Source organism: Zootoca vivipara, chromosome 1 (assembly GCF_963506605.1).
Source record: "Zootoca vivipara chromosome 1, rZooViv1.1, whole genome shotgun sequence".
Lineage (NCBI taxonomy): Eukaryota > Metazoa > Chordata > Lepidosauria > Squamata > Lacertidae > Zootoca > Zootoca vivipara.
In genome coordinates, this window is record NC_083276.1 from 50,140,378 (window position 1) to 50,159,386 (window position 19,009).

Below are 19,009 nucleotides of genomic sequence, written 5' to 3' on the forward strand. Positions count from 1 at the left end.
GCTGAAGTAGTGCATTTTCAGAGAAGGCCTTTCAAATCTCACAGCCTTTAGGACATTTATCTACTGGGCTTTTAGAACTCCTATGCATGTTGGATTCCTCCCTCCACATTTTATCCTCACAACAATCCTGTGAGGTAGGTTAGACACATTTTATTTCCTTGAGAAATTGCTTTGTATTTGCAATTAGTCTTGAGGAAGACCTAGGTGTTCCCTCCAGGTCATGCAGCTGCCATTGCTGGGAGCCTGGAATTTGCTTTTGTTTTTATTATGTCTTTTCTTCGCATTGTGATTTTGTGCTGTGAACTACCCTGAGTATAGAGCGATGTGCAAATTTAATAATAGCACATCCTTTATTTGCTTGTTTTGAAAAGCAAATGTGCTTTTCTCCTACCAGCAAGGATAGTTCCCATGCAACAAGATTTCTTCCTCATCTATTATATTATAAGTATATTATATTATAATTATATTATTATAATACAATAGCTACCGGGGTATTGCTATCAGAATGATAGATCTAGGAGGGAAGCTGCTGTCATCATTCCCTAGTAATTAACATTTCTGTATAAGCCCTCAAGAGAAACACTGCTCGGCTCAGAGACCTCTGCTCACAAAGGGAGAGCACAGCTATTATTCGGTGAGTGATGGCAGGCCTGCACTTGCACTGAGATTTGCTAAATTAATAACCCCTCAATTAAATAATGAAGAATCTGAACAACAGAGCTGATGCTGCATCTTTTTTTTTAATTTTGCTGCTCCAAAGCAATTGCAGAGCTAGTAACAGAAGGAAAAGAGTGATATATAGTATTTAAAAAGAAAACTAGGCAAACAACAGCTGCTAAGACTAAGAGGAAACAGCAACCTGCAAAGAGAGGAAGTTCATAGAGGCCAAGCTCGCAATAACTCTTAATAAAATACAATACAGAAAATAGGATCTGAGAGTCTCCAAAATACAATATCTTAAGGGATTGGCAATAATACAAAATAAGGTTCATTATGTACAAACAATTTCTGCTTTTGGTCTCTGTACAACCATGTGAACTTGAGGCACGCATGGACTATGCCCAGCAGCATGTCTAACTATGGAACAGTGGTTCTTTATGCTGGTTTTGGGTTGGGACAGAGAGAAGGGTGTTTTAGGGGTGGGGTGAGGAGGCTGCAGCGATATGTGTTGGTCCCTGGTGGACTTGACTGGAGAAGAATTGCTCTGAAGGATCTCTCCATCCCTACATAAACTTTGGAAAGGAAAGCCAGGGCTGCAGCTTGATGACTTTTACATCTGTCCCAAATGTCACCAGGAAACATTAAATGAATGGGGGACATGCAAGGAACATACACTCGTCCCTACCATCTCTGCAGAGTGAGGAGGAGTGTATTGAGACAGAGCCAGCCAAATCTTCCTTTTCCTTAGGTAGCTGATCTGGAGGCTCATCCAGTCTGCAGTCTCATGTTTTAAAGGGGGAAATGATAGATAAAAAGGAGCCCTTGAGGTGGCTTGTCTAGAGAAAATTGAATGAAAAGACTGTCTGCAAAGAGGGCCAAGAACTGGGATAAGATTTATTCCCAGGTAAGTATGTTCCTCATCACAGAGGAACTGATTCATAGGGGTACTTTGTGAACTCTGCTTAATGTTTGATGGGGGAAAGCCTCCTTTGAAGAACGTTTTTCTCTTTCTCTTATCTGAACATTTAACTGTAATATGTCTCTGCCTTTGAATTCTCTACATTTTGTTTTTTTATGTAACTATGTAGAAATAAGCCACAAAGTAGAAATTAAGCTTTTTCTGACACAGAGACAGACACGGCTGGGGGAAATTTATATAGTACAGATTTGTGTGCCAAGAAGTTGGTAACTTGTGGTGACATATTGCAGAGAGAGGAAAGAACATAACCAGTGGCCGTGGTGATTGTGAGTGGGGGTAAATTAGAGGGCTGACCGAGGCTTCTGACCAAGTTGCCAGACGCAATCCCTGATTGTGGGGGATGCAATTTTGACACTGGGAATCGAGTGTATAAGAGGCAGAACTCAGGGCCACTTTGGAGGTGTCTAAATGGAACATCCTCTCCCATGTGCTGTGCAATCCTATGCACGTTTACGCAGAAGGAAGTCCCATTCTCACCAATGGACCTTCTCCCCTAGTAAGTGTGTTTAGGGTTGCAACCCACACCCCTTACAGTGTAATCCTACACATGCTCACTCAGACTTTAGCCCCACCAAGTTCAATGGGACATACTCCCAGGTAAGCATGCATGGAATTTCAGCCTTGACCAGGCATCTACTAAAGGATCCTCCACCCAGACGGAAGAGGCCCCGAGGGTTGGCAGCTGCTACAAGTATTCAGCTGCATCACTGGAGGTTCTGTCTCTGCAGAAAGAAAGGGAAAAAGTACCAGTCAGTCATTTTGTCACCTGCTATTTATTTCTCAACTCTGTCCTCATAATCAACAACAACATTTTATATATTTATATCCCACCCACCCCCACCCCCCAGAACTGGGACTCAAAACAAGCACAGATAAAACACAAAATCCTTTGTTCTATTTTTCAGGTTGGCTAGTGAGGTTCCTCGGAAGATTCTCCTATTTCCTTATTTCTCACTGTCAGTTGAGTGGGGTGGGGTTCTCTTTGCCTGGACCAAGTTTTCCCAAACTTGGTTCTCCAGCTGCTTTTGGACGACAGTCCCCATCATCTCTGGTAGCTTGTAGTCCAAAAACAGTTCGAGACCCAAGTTTGGAAAACCCTGGAACATAGCTCAGAGTTAAGAGTTTATGCTGTGCACGCAAGAGGTCTCAGGGAAGGATCAGAAACTTTAGGTTTATGGTTGCAAACAGAGAAGAAAAAACACAGCCTGCCCTTGTGACTCTTGAAGACTGCAATCAGCAGTGATGTTATGGCATGGAGTGCCTGACGTCTGCAGATCTGTTAAAAGCACAGGAGTAGCGGTTAGTGGTTTTCTTTAAAGTTGGCAACCCTGTTTGGACCCCACGTCGCACTTCAGAGATGGAATATAGTTGGTATGAGCTGGAAAGAGACGAAAGCCCCACACCTGCTTACCTCTCCTGGAATGGCTTCTTGGGGTTAGTGAGAGCTGAGCTGGTCTGGTTCTGATCTGGCCCCTCCTGGTGGGGTTTGTGCAGGTATTTGGCTGTTTCGTGGGCCACAGCCAGGGGGCTGTGCACATGCTCCTGAGGTCGCTGTTCTTCGCTTTGGCTTTGGTCAGCCTCCCACTTGTCATGAGGCTCCACAGAGATGAAGGAGCTGTAGCCTTCCTCAAGGGAGCCCCCATGCTCATCATAGAACAGAAGGCGCCGTGACTGAACTGAAAAGGGAGAGTTTTGTTAAGGGCTGAGAACAGGAACTTCACGAGGCTGTTCCCAGCCCACTCCAATGTGCCAAGGCATGTAGATAAAGCCAGTCACAGAATATAGAGACATCTTGACCATCACACACAAACGTATTGCAAGGCTTTGCATTCCCTCCCCTTCTTGTTCTCAACAGCTTCACAGCAAGCAGAAATCTAGCAGGTGAGGCATTCATCTGCTGCATCTCCATAGGAGTAAAAGCTGCACACATTCCATTTCTGCCTGTCATGCAGTTCCTGGAGGCTAAAAAACCAGGCCAGAAAAAAAGTGGCAACTGTCAGAAAACTTAGTTGTCGGATACCTGCCCAATATTATTCACTAGAGTGAATTCAGTGGGTGTGTTTTCATAGGAGACCCATATAGTTCCACTTTCAGGTCCCATAATTTCAGGACAAAGAAACAAAAACACTTCTTCCTAAAATCCAGCTGTGGGACCCAAATTTATTTTTCATAAAATGGTGTCATGTGATCGTAATACATCCCAAAACTACATGAAAATGTTTTCTGACCACCGGCGGAACCCTTTGACACCAGAGTTGGGGCCAAGTCTATATATTGCAGGCCTTCCAAATAAGTTTCTGCAAAACAACACCCTTATGGTAACAACTTCTTCACACGGTGGTCATGGCTGTGCAGTGCTACTTCCATGTGGATGTTGTATGTAGAATATACCAAGCCAATACCAGAGATTCTTGGTGGCTGCTACAGAGTGGAGAAGTTGCCACACAGACGCTGTGATTTATAGGCTGCTGCTTTGTTTGGGCCAAGAATGTGGCAGCACCTTTGAACATGATATCTGTACCTTTAAGGAGCAAATAAAGTCCTTCCTCTTTGCAGCTCCATGCCTGTATTTAAACAGAGCTGAGCCTGATCAGGGTTTGAATGGGAAGCCTACATATGTTGTTCCAGGTTTTTAAGGGATGGTTGGGATACAAAAGCAATAAGGAAAAAGCACTACTAAAACTGCCACTGAGGCTATAAAACAGACTATCCCAACTGCTCGAGGGCTTTAAAACAGGCCATCTGTTCAGAGAGAGAGAGAGAGAGAGAGAGCGCTATTCTTCCTCTCTTCAAGGCTTTCAGCTGGTCTGGCTACCCAAGGGCCAATATACACATTGCAGCTGCCTCCTTACTGAGTGTTGGCTGAGCCATAAACAAACAACTTAGGTCTGGTTGTGACCTCCATGCTGCCAGGCTTTAAAGCAGATCATCCTGCCTATGGCCGTACACAACAAAAGGGTACCAGCTGTTAGTAGGTTATTGGAGATTTTAAATCCCCCCATTCCAAAATGCCAACTCAATTGAGATGAAATACTTAGACCTAGTGCTCATGAACAGCAGATAGGTTGGCAAGCCAGTGTCTCGACTGTAGCATTTCAGACTGCAGGTGAGGCCTCAACTGAATAAATAATTCTTATGTACTTTTTAAATATTTCCCCCATCCTTTCCCAGTGAGCTAAGAGGTTCCCTGGCACCAGTAGAGAATCACAACAACCCTCTATGATAGATAAGGCTGAGAAATAGTGACTGACCCAAAGTCACACTGTGAGGTTTATGGCTCACTGTGCTACATTAGGGACTTTAAGCAGGCGAAATATGTGCTCCCTTTTCCATGACATCTAATTTTCCACAAAGAGGAAATCTGTATGAAGGAGAAACCTAGCGTGGTCAGGGAGTAACAAAGGAAGCTGCCTTCTCCGAGGGCTCAATGGACAATGAGGCTGACCGGGTACAAGGCAGCTGCCTGTGTTTCTCCTTGGCAAGCTAGCTCTCTATTTACAGGATTTTTTAAAAAATGGGGAAGCATTCTATAATATCAATCCCCCTCCCAAGTACACTCCTTGTACAAATCTAAAGTGGTACAGAGCCCACAGGTTTATGTGGGAACCAGACCCTTGTTTCCAGCTTGTCTTGCCGTGTGTGTTAAGGAGACTCATTAGCCCAAAGAAGGATTTTAGATCAGAGGGCTGAGTTGGAGTGACAGATATAGGCCCCATTTGCACTTTAAAGCAGTATCATACCACTTTAAACCATCATGGCTTCCCCCAAAGAATCCTGCGAAATGTAGTCTGTTAAGGGTTTATCAGGAGACCTCCTATTCCCCACCAGAGCTACAATTATCAGAGTGGTTTAACACGCAATGCCTCTTCCCAGAGACCTCTGGGGGTTGCAGCTTTGTGAGTAGGAGTCTCCTAAAAAAACTCTCAGCACAATTTTAAAGGCAGGCCAAGAGTGAACAAATGAACTGGAAGATCACATGTTTATTTGAATTTGGGCTTTATCTTCCAAGGTCAAGAAAACTTCCTGGCTAATTGGTTTACTTCCCATAGTGGGAGGAACAGGAGAAGAAGCATCTGAGTCTGAGGAAGAGGAGAATGAATCCTTTAAAAGGCAAATGAAGCTTTACTGTACAGCTAGGCCATAGGACCATGTAATGAATAAATGAGCAAGCAGCTCTGGAGGAAAGGTCACCCAGGAAACAAGAGCAATGCATCACTCTAATCCGTGATTCCCAAACTTGGGCCATCAGCTGTTTTTGGACTACAACACCTATCATCCCTAGCTAGCAAGACCAGTGGTCAGGAATGATAGGAACTGTAATCCAAAAACAGCTGGAGACCCAAGTTTGGGAAATACTGCTCTGTTCAAATGATACACTCTTGTAAATAAAACAAACCACAGGGGCAAGACTGGCTGTTTACACACCATACATTTAAAGCACATCCCCACCAAAAAAATCATGGGAGCAGTAGTTTGCCTTTCATAGGCCTATAATTCCCAGCATCCTTAAACTACAGTTCCCAGGATTCCTTGGAAGAAGTAATGGGCTTTAAATGTATGATACATATGCAGCCTTTGCTAGAGCTACCCTTAAGACAGAAGGATAATCTGCACCGTCTGAGGAAATGGCTGGCTGGATTCAGCAGTGATTTGGGGTAGTTCTGGCTCTTCAAGAGGGCTTTAGTAACAATTAGTAACACTTGACTCACTTTTACTGGTTGTGTATATGTCTGGCGTTGGAGCTGTTTTTACCGTCTGCGATGCTGAAGAGAATTCTGGGAGACACGGCATTAGGGAGCCCAGAACCAGAACAAAGCACAAAACGAGGACCTGTGGAGGAGATGCAGCAGAAATAGTCAGTGCAGTCAACAAACAGGGTGTGGATATGTACACGAGTTCACACAAGTCAACTGAGGAGAAAAGAAGGAAATCACAAACTATTACAGTACTGTGAAAATCAACATAATTCAGTTACTAAGCGCATATTTACTTTAGTATTTAGTTTAGATGTGTGTACAGTGGTACCTTGGTTTGCATACATTTTGGATTACAAACACGTCAAACCCGGAAGTGTGTGTCCCGGTTTGCAACCTTTTTTTGGATTACAACCCATTTTGGGGGGATTACGAACAATTTTTTTGTGGGAGGCCCCATTGGCGAAAGCGCACCTTGGGTTACAACCTATTTTGGTTTACAAACGGACCTCCAGAATGGCTTATGGTTGTAAACCAAGGTACCACTGTACTTATTCCATTAAAATCCCAAATGCCAATATGATACTTGCAAGCAAACCAAACCACTGACATCTGAATGTTAGCATTACATTCAGGTTTTAAAACAAATTATTTACTCCATTTCTGTTCTGCCTTTCCTCCAATGAGCCCAGGGCTGCATACATGACTACCACCACCCCTGGTTATTCTCACAACAACCCTGTGAGGTAGACTAGGCAAAGAAAAAGTAATTGGTCCAATGTGAGCTTAGTGGCTGAGTGGGAATTGAAACTGGATGGCCCTAGTCCTAGACACTTTAACCACATTTAGAAGAAAAGTAGGAGAAACAAAATTCAGAGACCACTAAACTAAAACATCTCATTCTTGCCCATAGAAGAACGACACCTCCCCCCCCCCCAGCAGGACTTATGATTTGTCTCCCTCCAAACAAAACATGAACTGTAACAAATGTTTCTTCTTGGATTACCACTCTTGGGTTTGTCTGGGGGAGACAAACCACAAATCTGGTCAAATGGGTCAAACACCATCCAAGTCCAAGACCACCTGGGGGAAAAATGAGATATATGTACACAATGAAGAAATAAAGCTCAGGACTTAAGTAACCAAGGAATGGGTAGCATGCAGACCTTACCATCAAGCAGGTCCCTGTCTGTGTGGAAGCCATTTTATATGGCCTAGAAACTTTCCCTGCTACCAGAGCTTGCAGTTTTTGTAGTTGCTGCAGGAGAGTCCTATGAGAGAGCAATTTTTTTTACATTTAAAAGAAACTGTTAAAAAAATCAGAGAAAGAAAGAAACAGAAAGAAATCCAAAGACATTACAAATTCAGAAACTTATTATTTATTGTTATTATTTATTGAATTTATATACCGCCCTATACCTGGAGGTCTTAAGTAGCCTGAGCTTAATACTTTCAATGTTCTTTTTTCCAGAAATACTATATGCACTATGTAAGATATGAAATGTAAAAATCAATTCAATGTTCCGGTGAAGATGTAAGCACTTCAGAACAAGTCATGGAAATGAGATGCTCCTTTAGCTAACGCTACATTATTTACAGACCCTTTCAACTTTTAACATAGAAACTATCTTATGAACTGCTCTACCATGGTAGGGTTTGCACACCCACAGTGGCAGGTTACATGCCTAATTTTGTTAAACCCCAAAAATGTTAATAGCCTTAGGGATTAATGCCTGAAAACCTCATTTGTCCATAGGTATAATGCTGGGGTTGTTTATTTTCCCAGTAGCTGCTATCTTTTAAAAGAACAGTGTGAACGGTTTGAGGATGTGACGTAATTACTGCTGCACATAGTGAACCATGGATTCAGATTAGAGCTGGATTAGAGTACGTAGACCTGGGAACCATTTCAGAATAACTGCTTTGATGCAGACAAACAGAAGTACCAGGAGAGGAAGAAAGAGTGAGATGGGGGGCAGGGCAGGGGAGGTCTATTATTCCAAATACAACCAACAATAAGCGGAACTCCAGAATTCATGGGAGAAAGGGTTCATAAACTGAACACAAGGATTCATAAAAAGCCCAGCAGATGGCAGTCACCAACCACCAACATAGCTACTTTAGCTACTGAAAAGCGGAGAATATGCTCAACGCTTCCAGGGTCTCTAGGGAGCAGCATCAAGCCACAAAGGTAGGGTCAGAAGCTGCTGTTAGGCAATCAGAGGAAATGAGTGTGACAAAGAGTCTCTGAATGAGGGCAAGGAGCTCAAGTGCAAGGTCAAGTGTGCTGGCAAGATTAAGTGAGGGGATAGGTCCTGGATAACAGGGTCACTGATGATAGTTTCCCCCATTTGGTTAAAGTCTTGCAGATTACAGAAAGCCTGATGGGAAGAGCCTGGGAAGGGAGCATCTAAGGCTGATTACACAAGGACATGAAGCAAACCATGCTGTGAAGCTCCTCTAGAGGTGCTTTATTCCTGCACTATTCATACATATGCTGATCACAAAGGAATGCCTTAATTCTGCCCACAGAAGAAATTTGGGTGCATTTCAGAGGGCAAATAAGCCCATACTGTTTGTGACTAATGGGAATGCTGGAAAGAGAAGACCAGGTCCTGTTTCTGCATTGCTCACCTAGACCAGGAGAAGCCAATGTGGTTCCCTTCAGATGTTGTGGACTACAACTCCCATCATTCCTGACTGTTACGGTAGTTATGCTGGAGATCATGGGAGTTGTAATCCAGAATATCTGGACGGCAACACATTGTCTTCCCCTGACAGAAAGTGAATCCTCTATAAAGAAAAGTCTGTACTCCTGGTTCCTTCTTCCATCTCAGCACCTCTTGGTGTGGATAATACATTTGTAAAGCTGAAAAAGCTATTCATGTGACCCCAGCCTGTGGGCATGCATGGAGAAAAAGAGTGAAACTAGAGCACAGTAGCCTAGTCTAGGATGTGGAGGTGTTGCCCCCAAACCTGTTGTCTTTTGCATATGTTTTATGTGCTGTGACTTTGGTTTTGGCCCTTCATGGGAGGCTAGGCAAAACTCCCGGTCCCCCCTGTTGTCTTCTCCCATTGCTACATGAAGCGGATATTTTGTCTTCTCCATAAGCATCAAAAGAAACAAATTCCTTGGACAGAGATTCTGCCAGGCGGGAACAAGGGGGTCTCAAGGATTGTTCAGGCAGAAGCCCAGCTCACGGCAAGAGGCAATATCTGCTTCTTTGTTATGGCAAGTGTGGTGCCTTAGAAGGGGTGGCACCACACCAAAACCTAAACCAGAACCGTACAGAGACAACTCTCCCCCAGATTGAGGCAAGAATCCCAGGAACTGTACTTTCCCCCTCTCAGATCTACAGTTCCCAGGATCGTTAAGAGGAAGCCATGTGCTTTACATGCAGGTGTGGCCTTTGATTCTGAGGGCAGCAGTTTAGCATTCTGTTCCCAGCCTATTTTTTGCTAACAGGCCTGCCATAAGAACTCCCCTAAAACTGCTCCTCATGTAGCTGCTAGACTCTTTTCTAGGTAACACTCTCCGCACCTCAAAGAACACAGAAAAGAGTTTCATTTAATGCAACGAAAGGCCAGGTCCTCAACCACTCATAGAAGGCCTGGGGGGAAAGTAGAACTCCACACAGTCCCCTGTTCCTTCAGGCATCTTGATTGGCTCTGAGCTCAGCTGGTTGTGTTTTTTGCCTCCCCACCCCACCCCACCCATCTATAAAACCCTTCCAAAAGATCAGCTTCTAATCTGGACATTTGGCTGGTGAACTTCAGTGACTGAGCCAGGACTGACTTCCTTGCTCCCTTCAATGCAGGCCCACTTAACCCTCGTCCTGGTCGCTGACTCTTGTTCACCATGGCCCGTTCCTCACCCTTGGCTATATAGAATGCTTCCCGGGATAATGATTCCAGCTTATACCTACCTAACCTTGGCAAGCACTCTCCCAAGAAACCAATCTACAATTAATTTCACTTCAGCTGTCAGCCAGTTGGCCCCAAGGCCAGGTAGGCCACTGGGAGAGGGGCAGGTTCTCGAGAACAGGAGGAAATGGTCCACTCAGAGGTGCCCCCATCTGCACCTCCATCTGTCAAAAGTTCCTTCCTGGCTGTCATAACACAAACATTCCTCATTTGCTAACCAAACCCAGCTGACTAGCTGCTGCTGCTGCTGCTGGAAAAAATAAAAAAGTTATACTTTGGGGTAAGCCAAAGTCCGCCAAGAAATCTCTTCTCTTTTTGTTCCCAGCCTTCCCCTGACCTCCCTTGCTTGGCACCATCCTTCAGTCAAAGATCAAATGTGGGTTCTCCTCACCTGTTTGCATTTTCTAAGGTCTCTACTTTTTTCCACAGTTCATTGTTCTCAGATGTATAACTTTCAACCCTGGAGAAGTAAAAACAAGCCCCATTTTAGAAATAAAGAAATCCATCAGCCTGATGCACAGCCACCTCCAAAATCTCACCCTTAAGCGCTAACCTACTGTAGATGCAGCTATGAATTGCAGTTAACATTCACAGTTTTGTGATTTAAATAACAGTAGCAAGGAAGCTCCAGCAGTCCCCAAACTGTTAGAGTGGGGGGGGGGGACTTTAACTCTTTCTGTCCCTATAATGGTCCTGACAAAATAGCTTCTCTGACATTGCAATCCTACACATGCCTACTCATAAGTAACCCCCCCCCCTTAGGTTCAACAGGATTTACTTTCAGCTGCATATAGCCCTGCTGCTGCTCTTTGCATTTCAAGAGAAGCTGCACTGGTGCCATTCTGGAGATCCTTGAAATGCAAATAACATATTTGGAGAGGCAATTTTATCAAGACTGTGGCAGAAAGAGAGAGTTAACCTTCCCTTCCCACTCCAGTCCCAAGGCTGCTCAGAATTCCCCTCAGATGCTATTTGCATAACAAGAAACACTCATTTTTACTCTTGGAGGGAACTGATTTCCTAGATCCATTTCAATTGGTGTTTTAGGCCCGGGTTTCGGTACAGAAACTACTTCAGTTGCCCTGTGTGATTAGCTCTGTTGGGAGAGAGATGAGAAACATGTCCCTGTTAATTCCCCTTGACTTCTCAGCAGCTTTTGATACCATCAATCATGGTATCCTTCTGGGGTGGCTGTCTGGGTTCGGGGTGGGCAGCACTGCTTTGCAGTGGTTCCAGTCCTACTTGAATGGTCATTTCCAGAGGGTGATGCTTGGGGAGTGCTATCTGGCCCCATGGAGCCTTCATGGTGGGGTTCCTCAGGGTTGGATTTTATCTCCTATGCTGTTTAATATCTACATGAAACCGCTGAGTGCGGTCATCCAGAATTTTGGAGTACGTTGTCAGCAATATGCTGATGTCACACAGCTCTACTTCTCCTTTTACATTTGCAGGGGTGGCAGTGCTGAACCATTGTCTTGCGTTGGTTATGGACTGGATTAGAGCCAATCCAGATAAGATTTAGGCATTATTAGTGGGTGGTTCCCTAGAAAAGATGAATGGAAGGTGGTCTGCTCTTGATAAGATTGCACTCCCTCTGAAAGAACAGGTACTTCTTCCGAGTCCACTGCTGTTGCTTGAGGCTCAGGTGGCCTCAGTGACATGTAATGCCTTCCCATCAGCTTCAGCTGGTGGCTCAGCTGCACCCATATCTGAGCAGGGGTAGCCTAACATCTGCCTATGCTCTGGTAACCTAGATTACTGCAATACGTTATACTTGGGGCTGCCTCTGAAGACGGTTCCGAAACTTCAGCTAGTGTAGAATTTAGTTGCCAGGTTGCTGACAAGGGCAAGACAGTTTGAGCATATTGAGTTTTCATATTCTGAAGAGCAAAAAAAAGAGGACACATTTGCCTACTTTTAACTATGAATCGCTTGGACAACTCTCATTTTACAAACCCATGAAAATGAGGATGTGTCCTGGAAAAAGAGGACATATGGCTACCCTTAAACCAATCCTGCAGCTGAAAACGTAGAAATCAGGGCTGAATAAGCCCTGTTTGTAGGAAGTATAATTTTATATTTTCTTATTCAGATTTATATGCCACCCTTCAATTGGGGGGGGATCCAGTGCCATTCACAAAAGTACAACAAAATGCAACAGGAAATACTGTAAAGCTATTAAACAACCATTAATCGCAACATCAAGGTGTATTCCTGCTCTTCTTACATTGTGCCCATTGTGCAGAATATGCTGCAAGAAACTCTTGTTATCTCCCATATAGCATTTTTCTATGTACAAAGTTCTTTACAATTCTAACTGCATTTACCTTCACTATGGAACAGAGAAGTTGGTTAGGCTAAGTAGATGGTGACTGACCCAAAGTCATCCAATAAGCTTCATGGATGCTTATTGTAACAAAAGCTACCGCCTCATTCACTGATCCATGCTTCTCCCTCCCACTCCCTTTTTCAAGGATGAGGATCAGTGAGATGGTGGTACCTGGCTATCCATGAAGAATAGCACATTTGTTATTGAATTCAAGGACACAGATTCAAGGACATCTCACCCAGCAGCAAATTCCTTTCATGGGAACAGGAACTAAGGAATTTGTGCTATAACAACTCTGGTTTCTCCTTCCATCTTTATTAAACTATTTGCAGTGCTTGGGAAAGCACACTGAAAGCTCAAGGGGTTTTGAACAGGCTGCTGGAGAACAATCTTTCTCCCTTGGCATTCGAGTTTAATTTACATAATTGTTATATGGTGAAACATTTGATTTAAGTGATATCGTTAAGCACATATCGTTTCATACATTTATTTATTAGATGTGCATCTTACTCTCTGGGTAGCTGGTGGACTTCTTGAATCATTACATTCAAGACTTTGACAACAGCACGATTCTTTCCTAAAGCAGGGACGCATTAGGGAAGAGACTTAAGAGAATGTGCCACTTCTGCAAGAGGGTCACGCTGCTCCAGTAATTCTCATGATGCAGCCAAGTACAAAAGAAACTACTGATCTTACAAATCTAGAGTTAATGTAGCATGGAAGCTCAGAGAGAAGAACATACTTTTTCTCCAGACACTCCACATATTCTTTCTTCTTCCTGCGGCTCTCCTGTGCAGAAATCTAAGGAATGAGGAATGCCAACGTTAGAAATGCGAATGTAAGCTCCTGAAGAACAGTTCCCATATAGTAACTCTCCAGCCTGGCACCCTCTGGGTGTTTTGGACTACAACTCCCATCAGCCCCAGCCAGCATGACCAATGGTCAAAGATGATGGGAGGTCCAAAACAGCTAATATAATAATTATAATTATAATTTATTATTTATACCCTGCCCATCTGGCTGGGTTTCCCCAGTCACTCTGGGCGGCTCTCAATCGAATATTAAAAACACAATACCATAGCTGTCAAGTTCTCCCTTTCTTTAAGGGAAATTCCCTTATGCTGAATAGGCCTCTTCGCGAGAAAAGGGAAAACTTGACAGCGATGCACAATACAGCATTAAAAATTAAAAACGTTCAATAATAATAATTTATCTAGGGAGTATGTGAGTAGGGAAAGCTGTTCTAAGGGGTCAAAGTCAAACTAAATGTGATGTGAATAGCATCACCCACATTTCGTTTTGTTTTTTTAGAATTTAAAAGCAGCCACAGAGAAGCCAAATTTGGATCAGGGTCCCAGCACTTGGGGGAGTTAATCCTTTCTACCCCACATCAAGGCGCTGTTCCCTTTGCTGAACAAAACCCTCAATGGTTACCATTGGTGACATTTTTCCATCTTCGCCGCATTAAGCAGTCGGTCCCCTACCTTTCTCAACCTGATCTGACCACAGTGATCCATGCAATGGTCACCTCTAGGCTTGATTATTGTAACTCGCTCTACGCGGGGCTGCCCTTGAAACTGACCCAGAAACTCCAGCGGGTGCAGAATGCTGTGGCGAGGCTCCTTACGGGGTCCCGGCCGCGGGATCACATTCATCTAGTGCTTTACCAACAGCACTGGCTCCCGGTGCAGTACAGGATCAGGTTTAAGGTGCTGGTTTTGACCTTTAAAGCCTTATGCGGCTTAGGACCCTCGTACCTACGGGACCGCCTCTCCCGGTATGACCCACAGAGGACATTAAGATCCACAAATAATAACATACTGGAGATCCCGAGTCACAAGGTGGTTAGGCTGGCCTCAACCAGGACCAGGGCCTTCTCAGTACTGGCCCCGACCTGGTGGAATGCTCTGTCCCAGGAGACTAGGGCCCTGCAGGATTTGTCATCTTTTTGTAGGGCCTGCAAGACAGAGCTGTTCCGTTTGGCCTTTGGACTGACGCAGTCTGACCCCACGGTTACCCTCCCCTAAGGTTTTATCTCATAATGGTTTTATTTTATTTGTAGATTTTGAATTTTAACATTGTATTAATCTGCATTTTAACTGAATTGTTTCTTTTATACTTGTGCTGATATTATCTGTTGTTAGTCGCCCTGACTGGGAAGGGCGGGGTATAAATAAACCTACCATTCAAATTATAGACTGGTCATTTCTTCGTCAGAGGGCAAACGGGCAAATTTAGCAGGGGATCAACCCCCCCCCCTGTAGATTTTCTGTGTCATATCTTTTAAGATATCTTTATTGTCATTGTCCCCTTGCGGGAACAGCGAAATTACTCAGTTGCTACATCCACTCAGATAAAGCATTCCACATAATCCAAAATAACAAAATCTAATTAAAAACAGTAAATATATTACAAAATTACAAGTAAAATAAGATGACTTCAAAGTCCAGGCTTTCCATTTAAGGCCAAAATCGCTCTAGAGAAGAAACTGTTCCTGAGACGGCTTGTTCTTGCCTGCATTGTTCTATATCTCCGTCCCGATGGCAGGAGCTCAAAGAAATGGTGACCAGGGTGCGTTGGATCTCTTGAAATGTCTAGTGCTTTTCTATGGCACCTGGTGGTGTAGATTTGTTCTAAGGTGGAGAGTGAGCAGCCAATAATGCTCTCTGCTGTTTTAATAATTCTACACAGCCTTGCTCTATTCTGAGAAGTACAGCTTCCGTACCACACACATCAACCGTACGTGAGCACGCTCTGTATGGCACAGTGATAGAAGGCAAGCAGCATCTTTTGTGGAAGATGGTTTTTCCTTAAAGTTCTCAAAAAATACAGTCTCTGCTGTGCCTTCTTCACAAGCCCCCTTGTATTAACACTCCAGGACAGATCCTCCTGTAACTCAATGCCTAGAAATCTAAACGTTGTTACCCTCTCCACACAAATTCCGTCAATCAAAAGTGGCTGGACCTTGTTCCTCTGTCTCCTAAAGTCCATCACAAGCTCCTTTGTTTTCTTTGTATTTATGCCGCTCCACCTCATCTCTATAGTCCGTTTCACCCTCCTTATCAGAGATGAGCCCGATCACAGTTGTGTCACCTGCAAATTTGACAACCCTATTTCTAGGGTGGGTAGCGACACAATCATACGTATAAAGAGTCCTGTCACTACATAACTCCCCAGAGCGCTTTCGCATGTTCTTGCGCCAGCTGAAATGGGAACTGCATGTGAGCTGGGCTTCTGCTTTCTGTGCTCCTTCTGCGGTCATGGGGAGATGCACATGACAACAATTAATTAATTAATATCCTGGTTGACTATTTTCATAATCAAAATCAGAAGGTCTTCCAAGAAAATATGCATTAAAAAGTATGGTGTGCTCTTAAGGTTTTCTGGGAACAGTTTCTGACATCAAATTCCTGCTCTGTCCAGTTGATCAGCCCTAAATTGGCTGCTGTGTCACAATCTGGGAAGGCCTATAGGCTAGAGGTAGAGTACACACACTTTGCCTGCATAAGGTTCCAGATTCAATCCCCTGTAATAAATAAAATCCTCTGCTTGAGACTCTGGATGGTTGTCCCTAGCAGAGCACAGAGCTAGGTGGGCCAATGATCTGATGGTGTATGCAAAGGATCTTCATGTGTTTGTGGGGCTGAGCTCATGCTTTGCACACCAAAGTTCCCAGACTCAGTTCCAAAAATTTCCAGTTGAAAAATTATGCCTCTATCAGGGCTGGAGATCTCCTGACAGCTTTTTTTAGGTCACCCTAACATCCTGTTGTAAAAACTTACATGTTGCTGAATCAAATATTATGATCAGAATGCAAACCAACTTATAAGCAAGGGCTATGACTTAACTTCTTTGTGGATCAGAATTTCCCAAAGTGGCTGAATCACTTGGGCCCAATGGGCTGTATCTTTGTCTGAGTCACAACAGGTGACTAATGCATACCGTGGGCTCGTAATGTGGGAACTTACATTGAGTGGTGGTCCACAGTTAGTATTTCATATCGTATCAAATATCATAGTATTTCATTTGCTTGCTCATTCACCTTGGTGAGAAACAACTCTTTTTGGGCAATTAGCTGATGAGACTGACCACTCAAGAGGCCCATTATGCTCACAAAGTTACAAGGGAATGAGTAGTATGCTGCAAACAGTTTTGATGGAATGGTGCATTTATACTGATCTTCAAAGCTTTTAAAATATATTAATAAAGGAATATGGGGGGGGGAGAGGGGGGGAAAGAAGGGATGTCTAGTTTTCCAAATTCTCTAGATAGAAGGCCCATATGCTGCCATCACACTAGGCCAAACCATGGCTCAGTGCAAACACATGTCTCCAGGAGAGGAGGTTCTTTCAGTTATACGGGCTGAGTCTTAGTCATGAAAATCATAATATTGGGACAAGAGGACAAATAAACAATAAAGCACGATGACTCCCAGTGCACAGATTGCAGCAGCTTTGCTCCTTCCAGCTTCCTTTGCTGCTGTGCCATGCTGAGATAAGCCATCGTTTGCCTTAGCATGCCATACAAACTCAGGCCTGTGTTTTAGCTCTCACAAAAAAAGCACAAACCATAGGACAAACCTTAGTTACAGCTGTGGTTAGTTTGGAGAGAGCAAAACCATGAGCCTGGGCTTCAACAGCATGGTAGACTAAACTATGGCTTAGCTCAGCATAGTACAGCAGCAGAACGAGTGAAAAAGCTGCCATTTCCTCGTTGGAAGTCTGCTTGCTCATGCGCTCATGCTAAGCCATGGTTCAGCTTAGTGTGATGTGCGAAACGGGCCCTTGTCTTGACTTGCAAAGGGATATATTGTCTCCTGTCCCAATATTATGTTCATCATTAAGGCAAAGACCTTGTAATAGAAACAACTGCATACTGATTCCCCATTTACCTCGGCCTCTATTTCCCTTCCCTTTATCTGCTATTGCGCTTGTGTCAATTTTTAGATTGTAAGCTCAGCAGGGCAGGGCCCTGTCCACCTGAGCAAGAATGAATAGCTAAATAAATCATCCTTCTCATCAATAACTGCGATGTTGGAAATGCCCTTGATGGTTGTTGTTGTTGTTTTTTAAGAACTTCAAGTTCTGGATCTAGAAAGCTTATGGCAGCATTCAAAGCCCTATCACTACACAGATTTAATTTTACCCGGCGAACCTCAGATGAGGCAGCAAGTTAAAGAAGCATGCTCACATTAATCAAACACACACACACACACACTCCTGATTTTTCCCAATTCAGTGGAATTATAGACCTTGTTCTTGATCTTTCGTCTAACTCTTTTCAGTGCTTTCTCCTCTGCTTTGGTGAGAGGCAGCTTGGTTGGGATGGGATAGCCCTCGGCAATCAGGGTACGTTTCTCCTCCTCGGTTAGGAGCAGGGGTCCCGAGGTCCCTTGCAATTTCTGTAAGTGAAAAGGAAAAGCAGGAACATTTTCAGAATTCATATCAACAATCCCGTCCCCAACTTTCCCCTGCAAAATGAAGGGCTTTGCCCCCAAAGTCACTATTGTGCTGCTTCAAATTTGGGGTTGATATACTGCTTTGAGCGGGGTGGGTGGGGAGGTGGGAAGCAGCATTCCTCATTACCACAACCCGAAGGGCCTAACTACAAGTTACATTCATGGCTTCGCACCGTGAAACTCCAAATCTCCAGGCAGTCTGAGAACTGTAAAATCTAAGGCAAAACAAAAACAAAAACAAAAAACCCCATGCATGACAGAGGTCAATGTAAATGCCTCTTGGCTGTCTCCTAGCTCAGACCTGGGTCATGGAGCCTGAGCTTCCACAGACACTGCCTGCCATGGACCAGGATTGGCAGGATAGGCACCAACTGTAACAGATATGTTCTACCTTTTTGACAATATTTTACTCTCTTGCTAACTATGCTCTTTGAAATGTGCATTTTATATTTGACTTCCTTTAGTAATGTTTTCTTTAGAAATGTTTCAGATAAAAAAATTACTGTGTTAAATGTGCATTCTGTAGTTTATACCTCCATTGTAATGTTTTATTTTGAAATCTTTAAGGTAAGATTTTAGTTTCCTGTCAATTATGTTGCTTTGAATGTATACTTTAAGTTTCTTCTGTTTTGTTTAATCCTGTTACGTTTTATTTGACGTTTTAATGTTTAATATTGTAAACCACTTTGCAATTTCCCCCCTTAAAGATATAAAGCGGTATAGAAATGAAATGAATATGAATAATAAGTAAGTGCCTTAAAATAGCTCCTTTGCCAGTAGTTATGAATTATTTCAGCATCACGCTTAGAGATGGGTGAATCTGACAATTTCACTTTCTCATTTTTCCAATCTTAAGTCCATCTTGCCCCATTTCTACATTAGTTTGCAATTTTTTAAAAAACAAAATTTTGCACAAAAATTAATACAAATTTTTGTGTGCATTTAAATGTACTTTTGTCTACTAT

At 43.5% G+C, this 19,009-nt stretch overlaps 1 protein-coding gene across 2 annotated transcripts in view; it reads right to left on the reverse strand.

Moving 5' to 3' along the window:
- Positions 1–721: 721 nt before the first annotated feature.
- The window catches only part of CREB3L1 (cAMP responsive element binding protein 3 like 1), an 81,927-nt gene continuing 63,639 nt past the window's right edge, over positions 722–19,009 (reverse strand). The window contains exons 6-12 of one of the 2 annotated variants that reach the window (XM_035115505.2): positions 17,838–17,987; positions 13,329–13,387; positions 10,649–10,717; positions 7,505–7,604; positions 6,349–6,469; positions 3,051–3,315; positions 722–2,361 (exon numbers count right to left, since the gene is read on the reverse strand). In XM_035115505.2, coding sequence (XP_034971396.1) covers positions 2,325–2,361; positions 3,051–3,315; positions 6,349–6,469; positions 7,505–7,604; positions 10,649–10,717; positions 13,329–13,387; positions 17,838–17,987 — 801 coding nt within the window. In that variant the 3' untranslated portion in view covers positions 722–2,324. Of the gene's footprint in view, positions 2,362–3,042; positions 3,316–6,348; positions 6,470–7,504; positions 7,605–10,648; positions 10,718–13,328; positions 13,388–17,837; positions 17,988–19,009 lie in introns of both variants that reach the window. The other variant, XM_060274576.1, reaches the window with a different exon arrangement.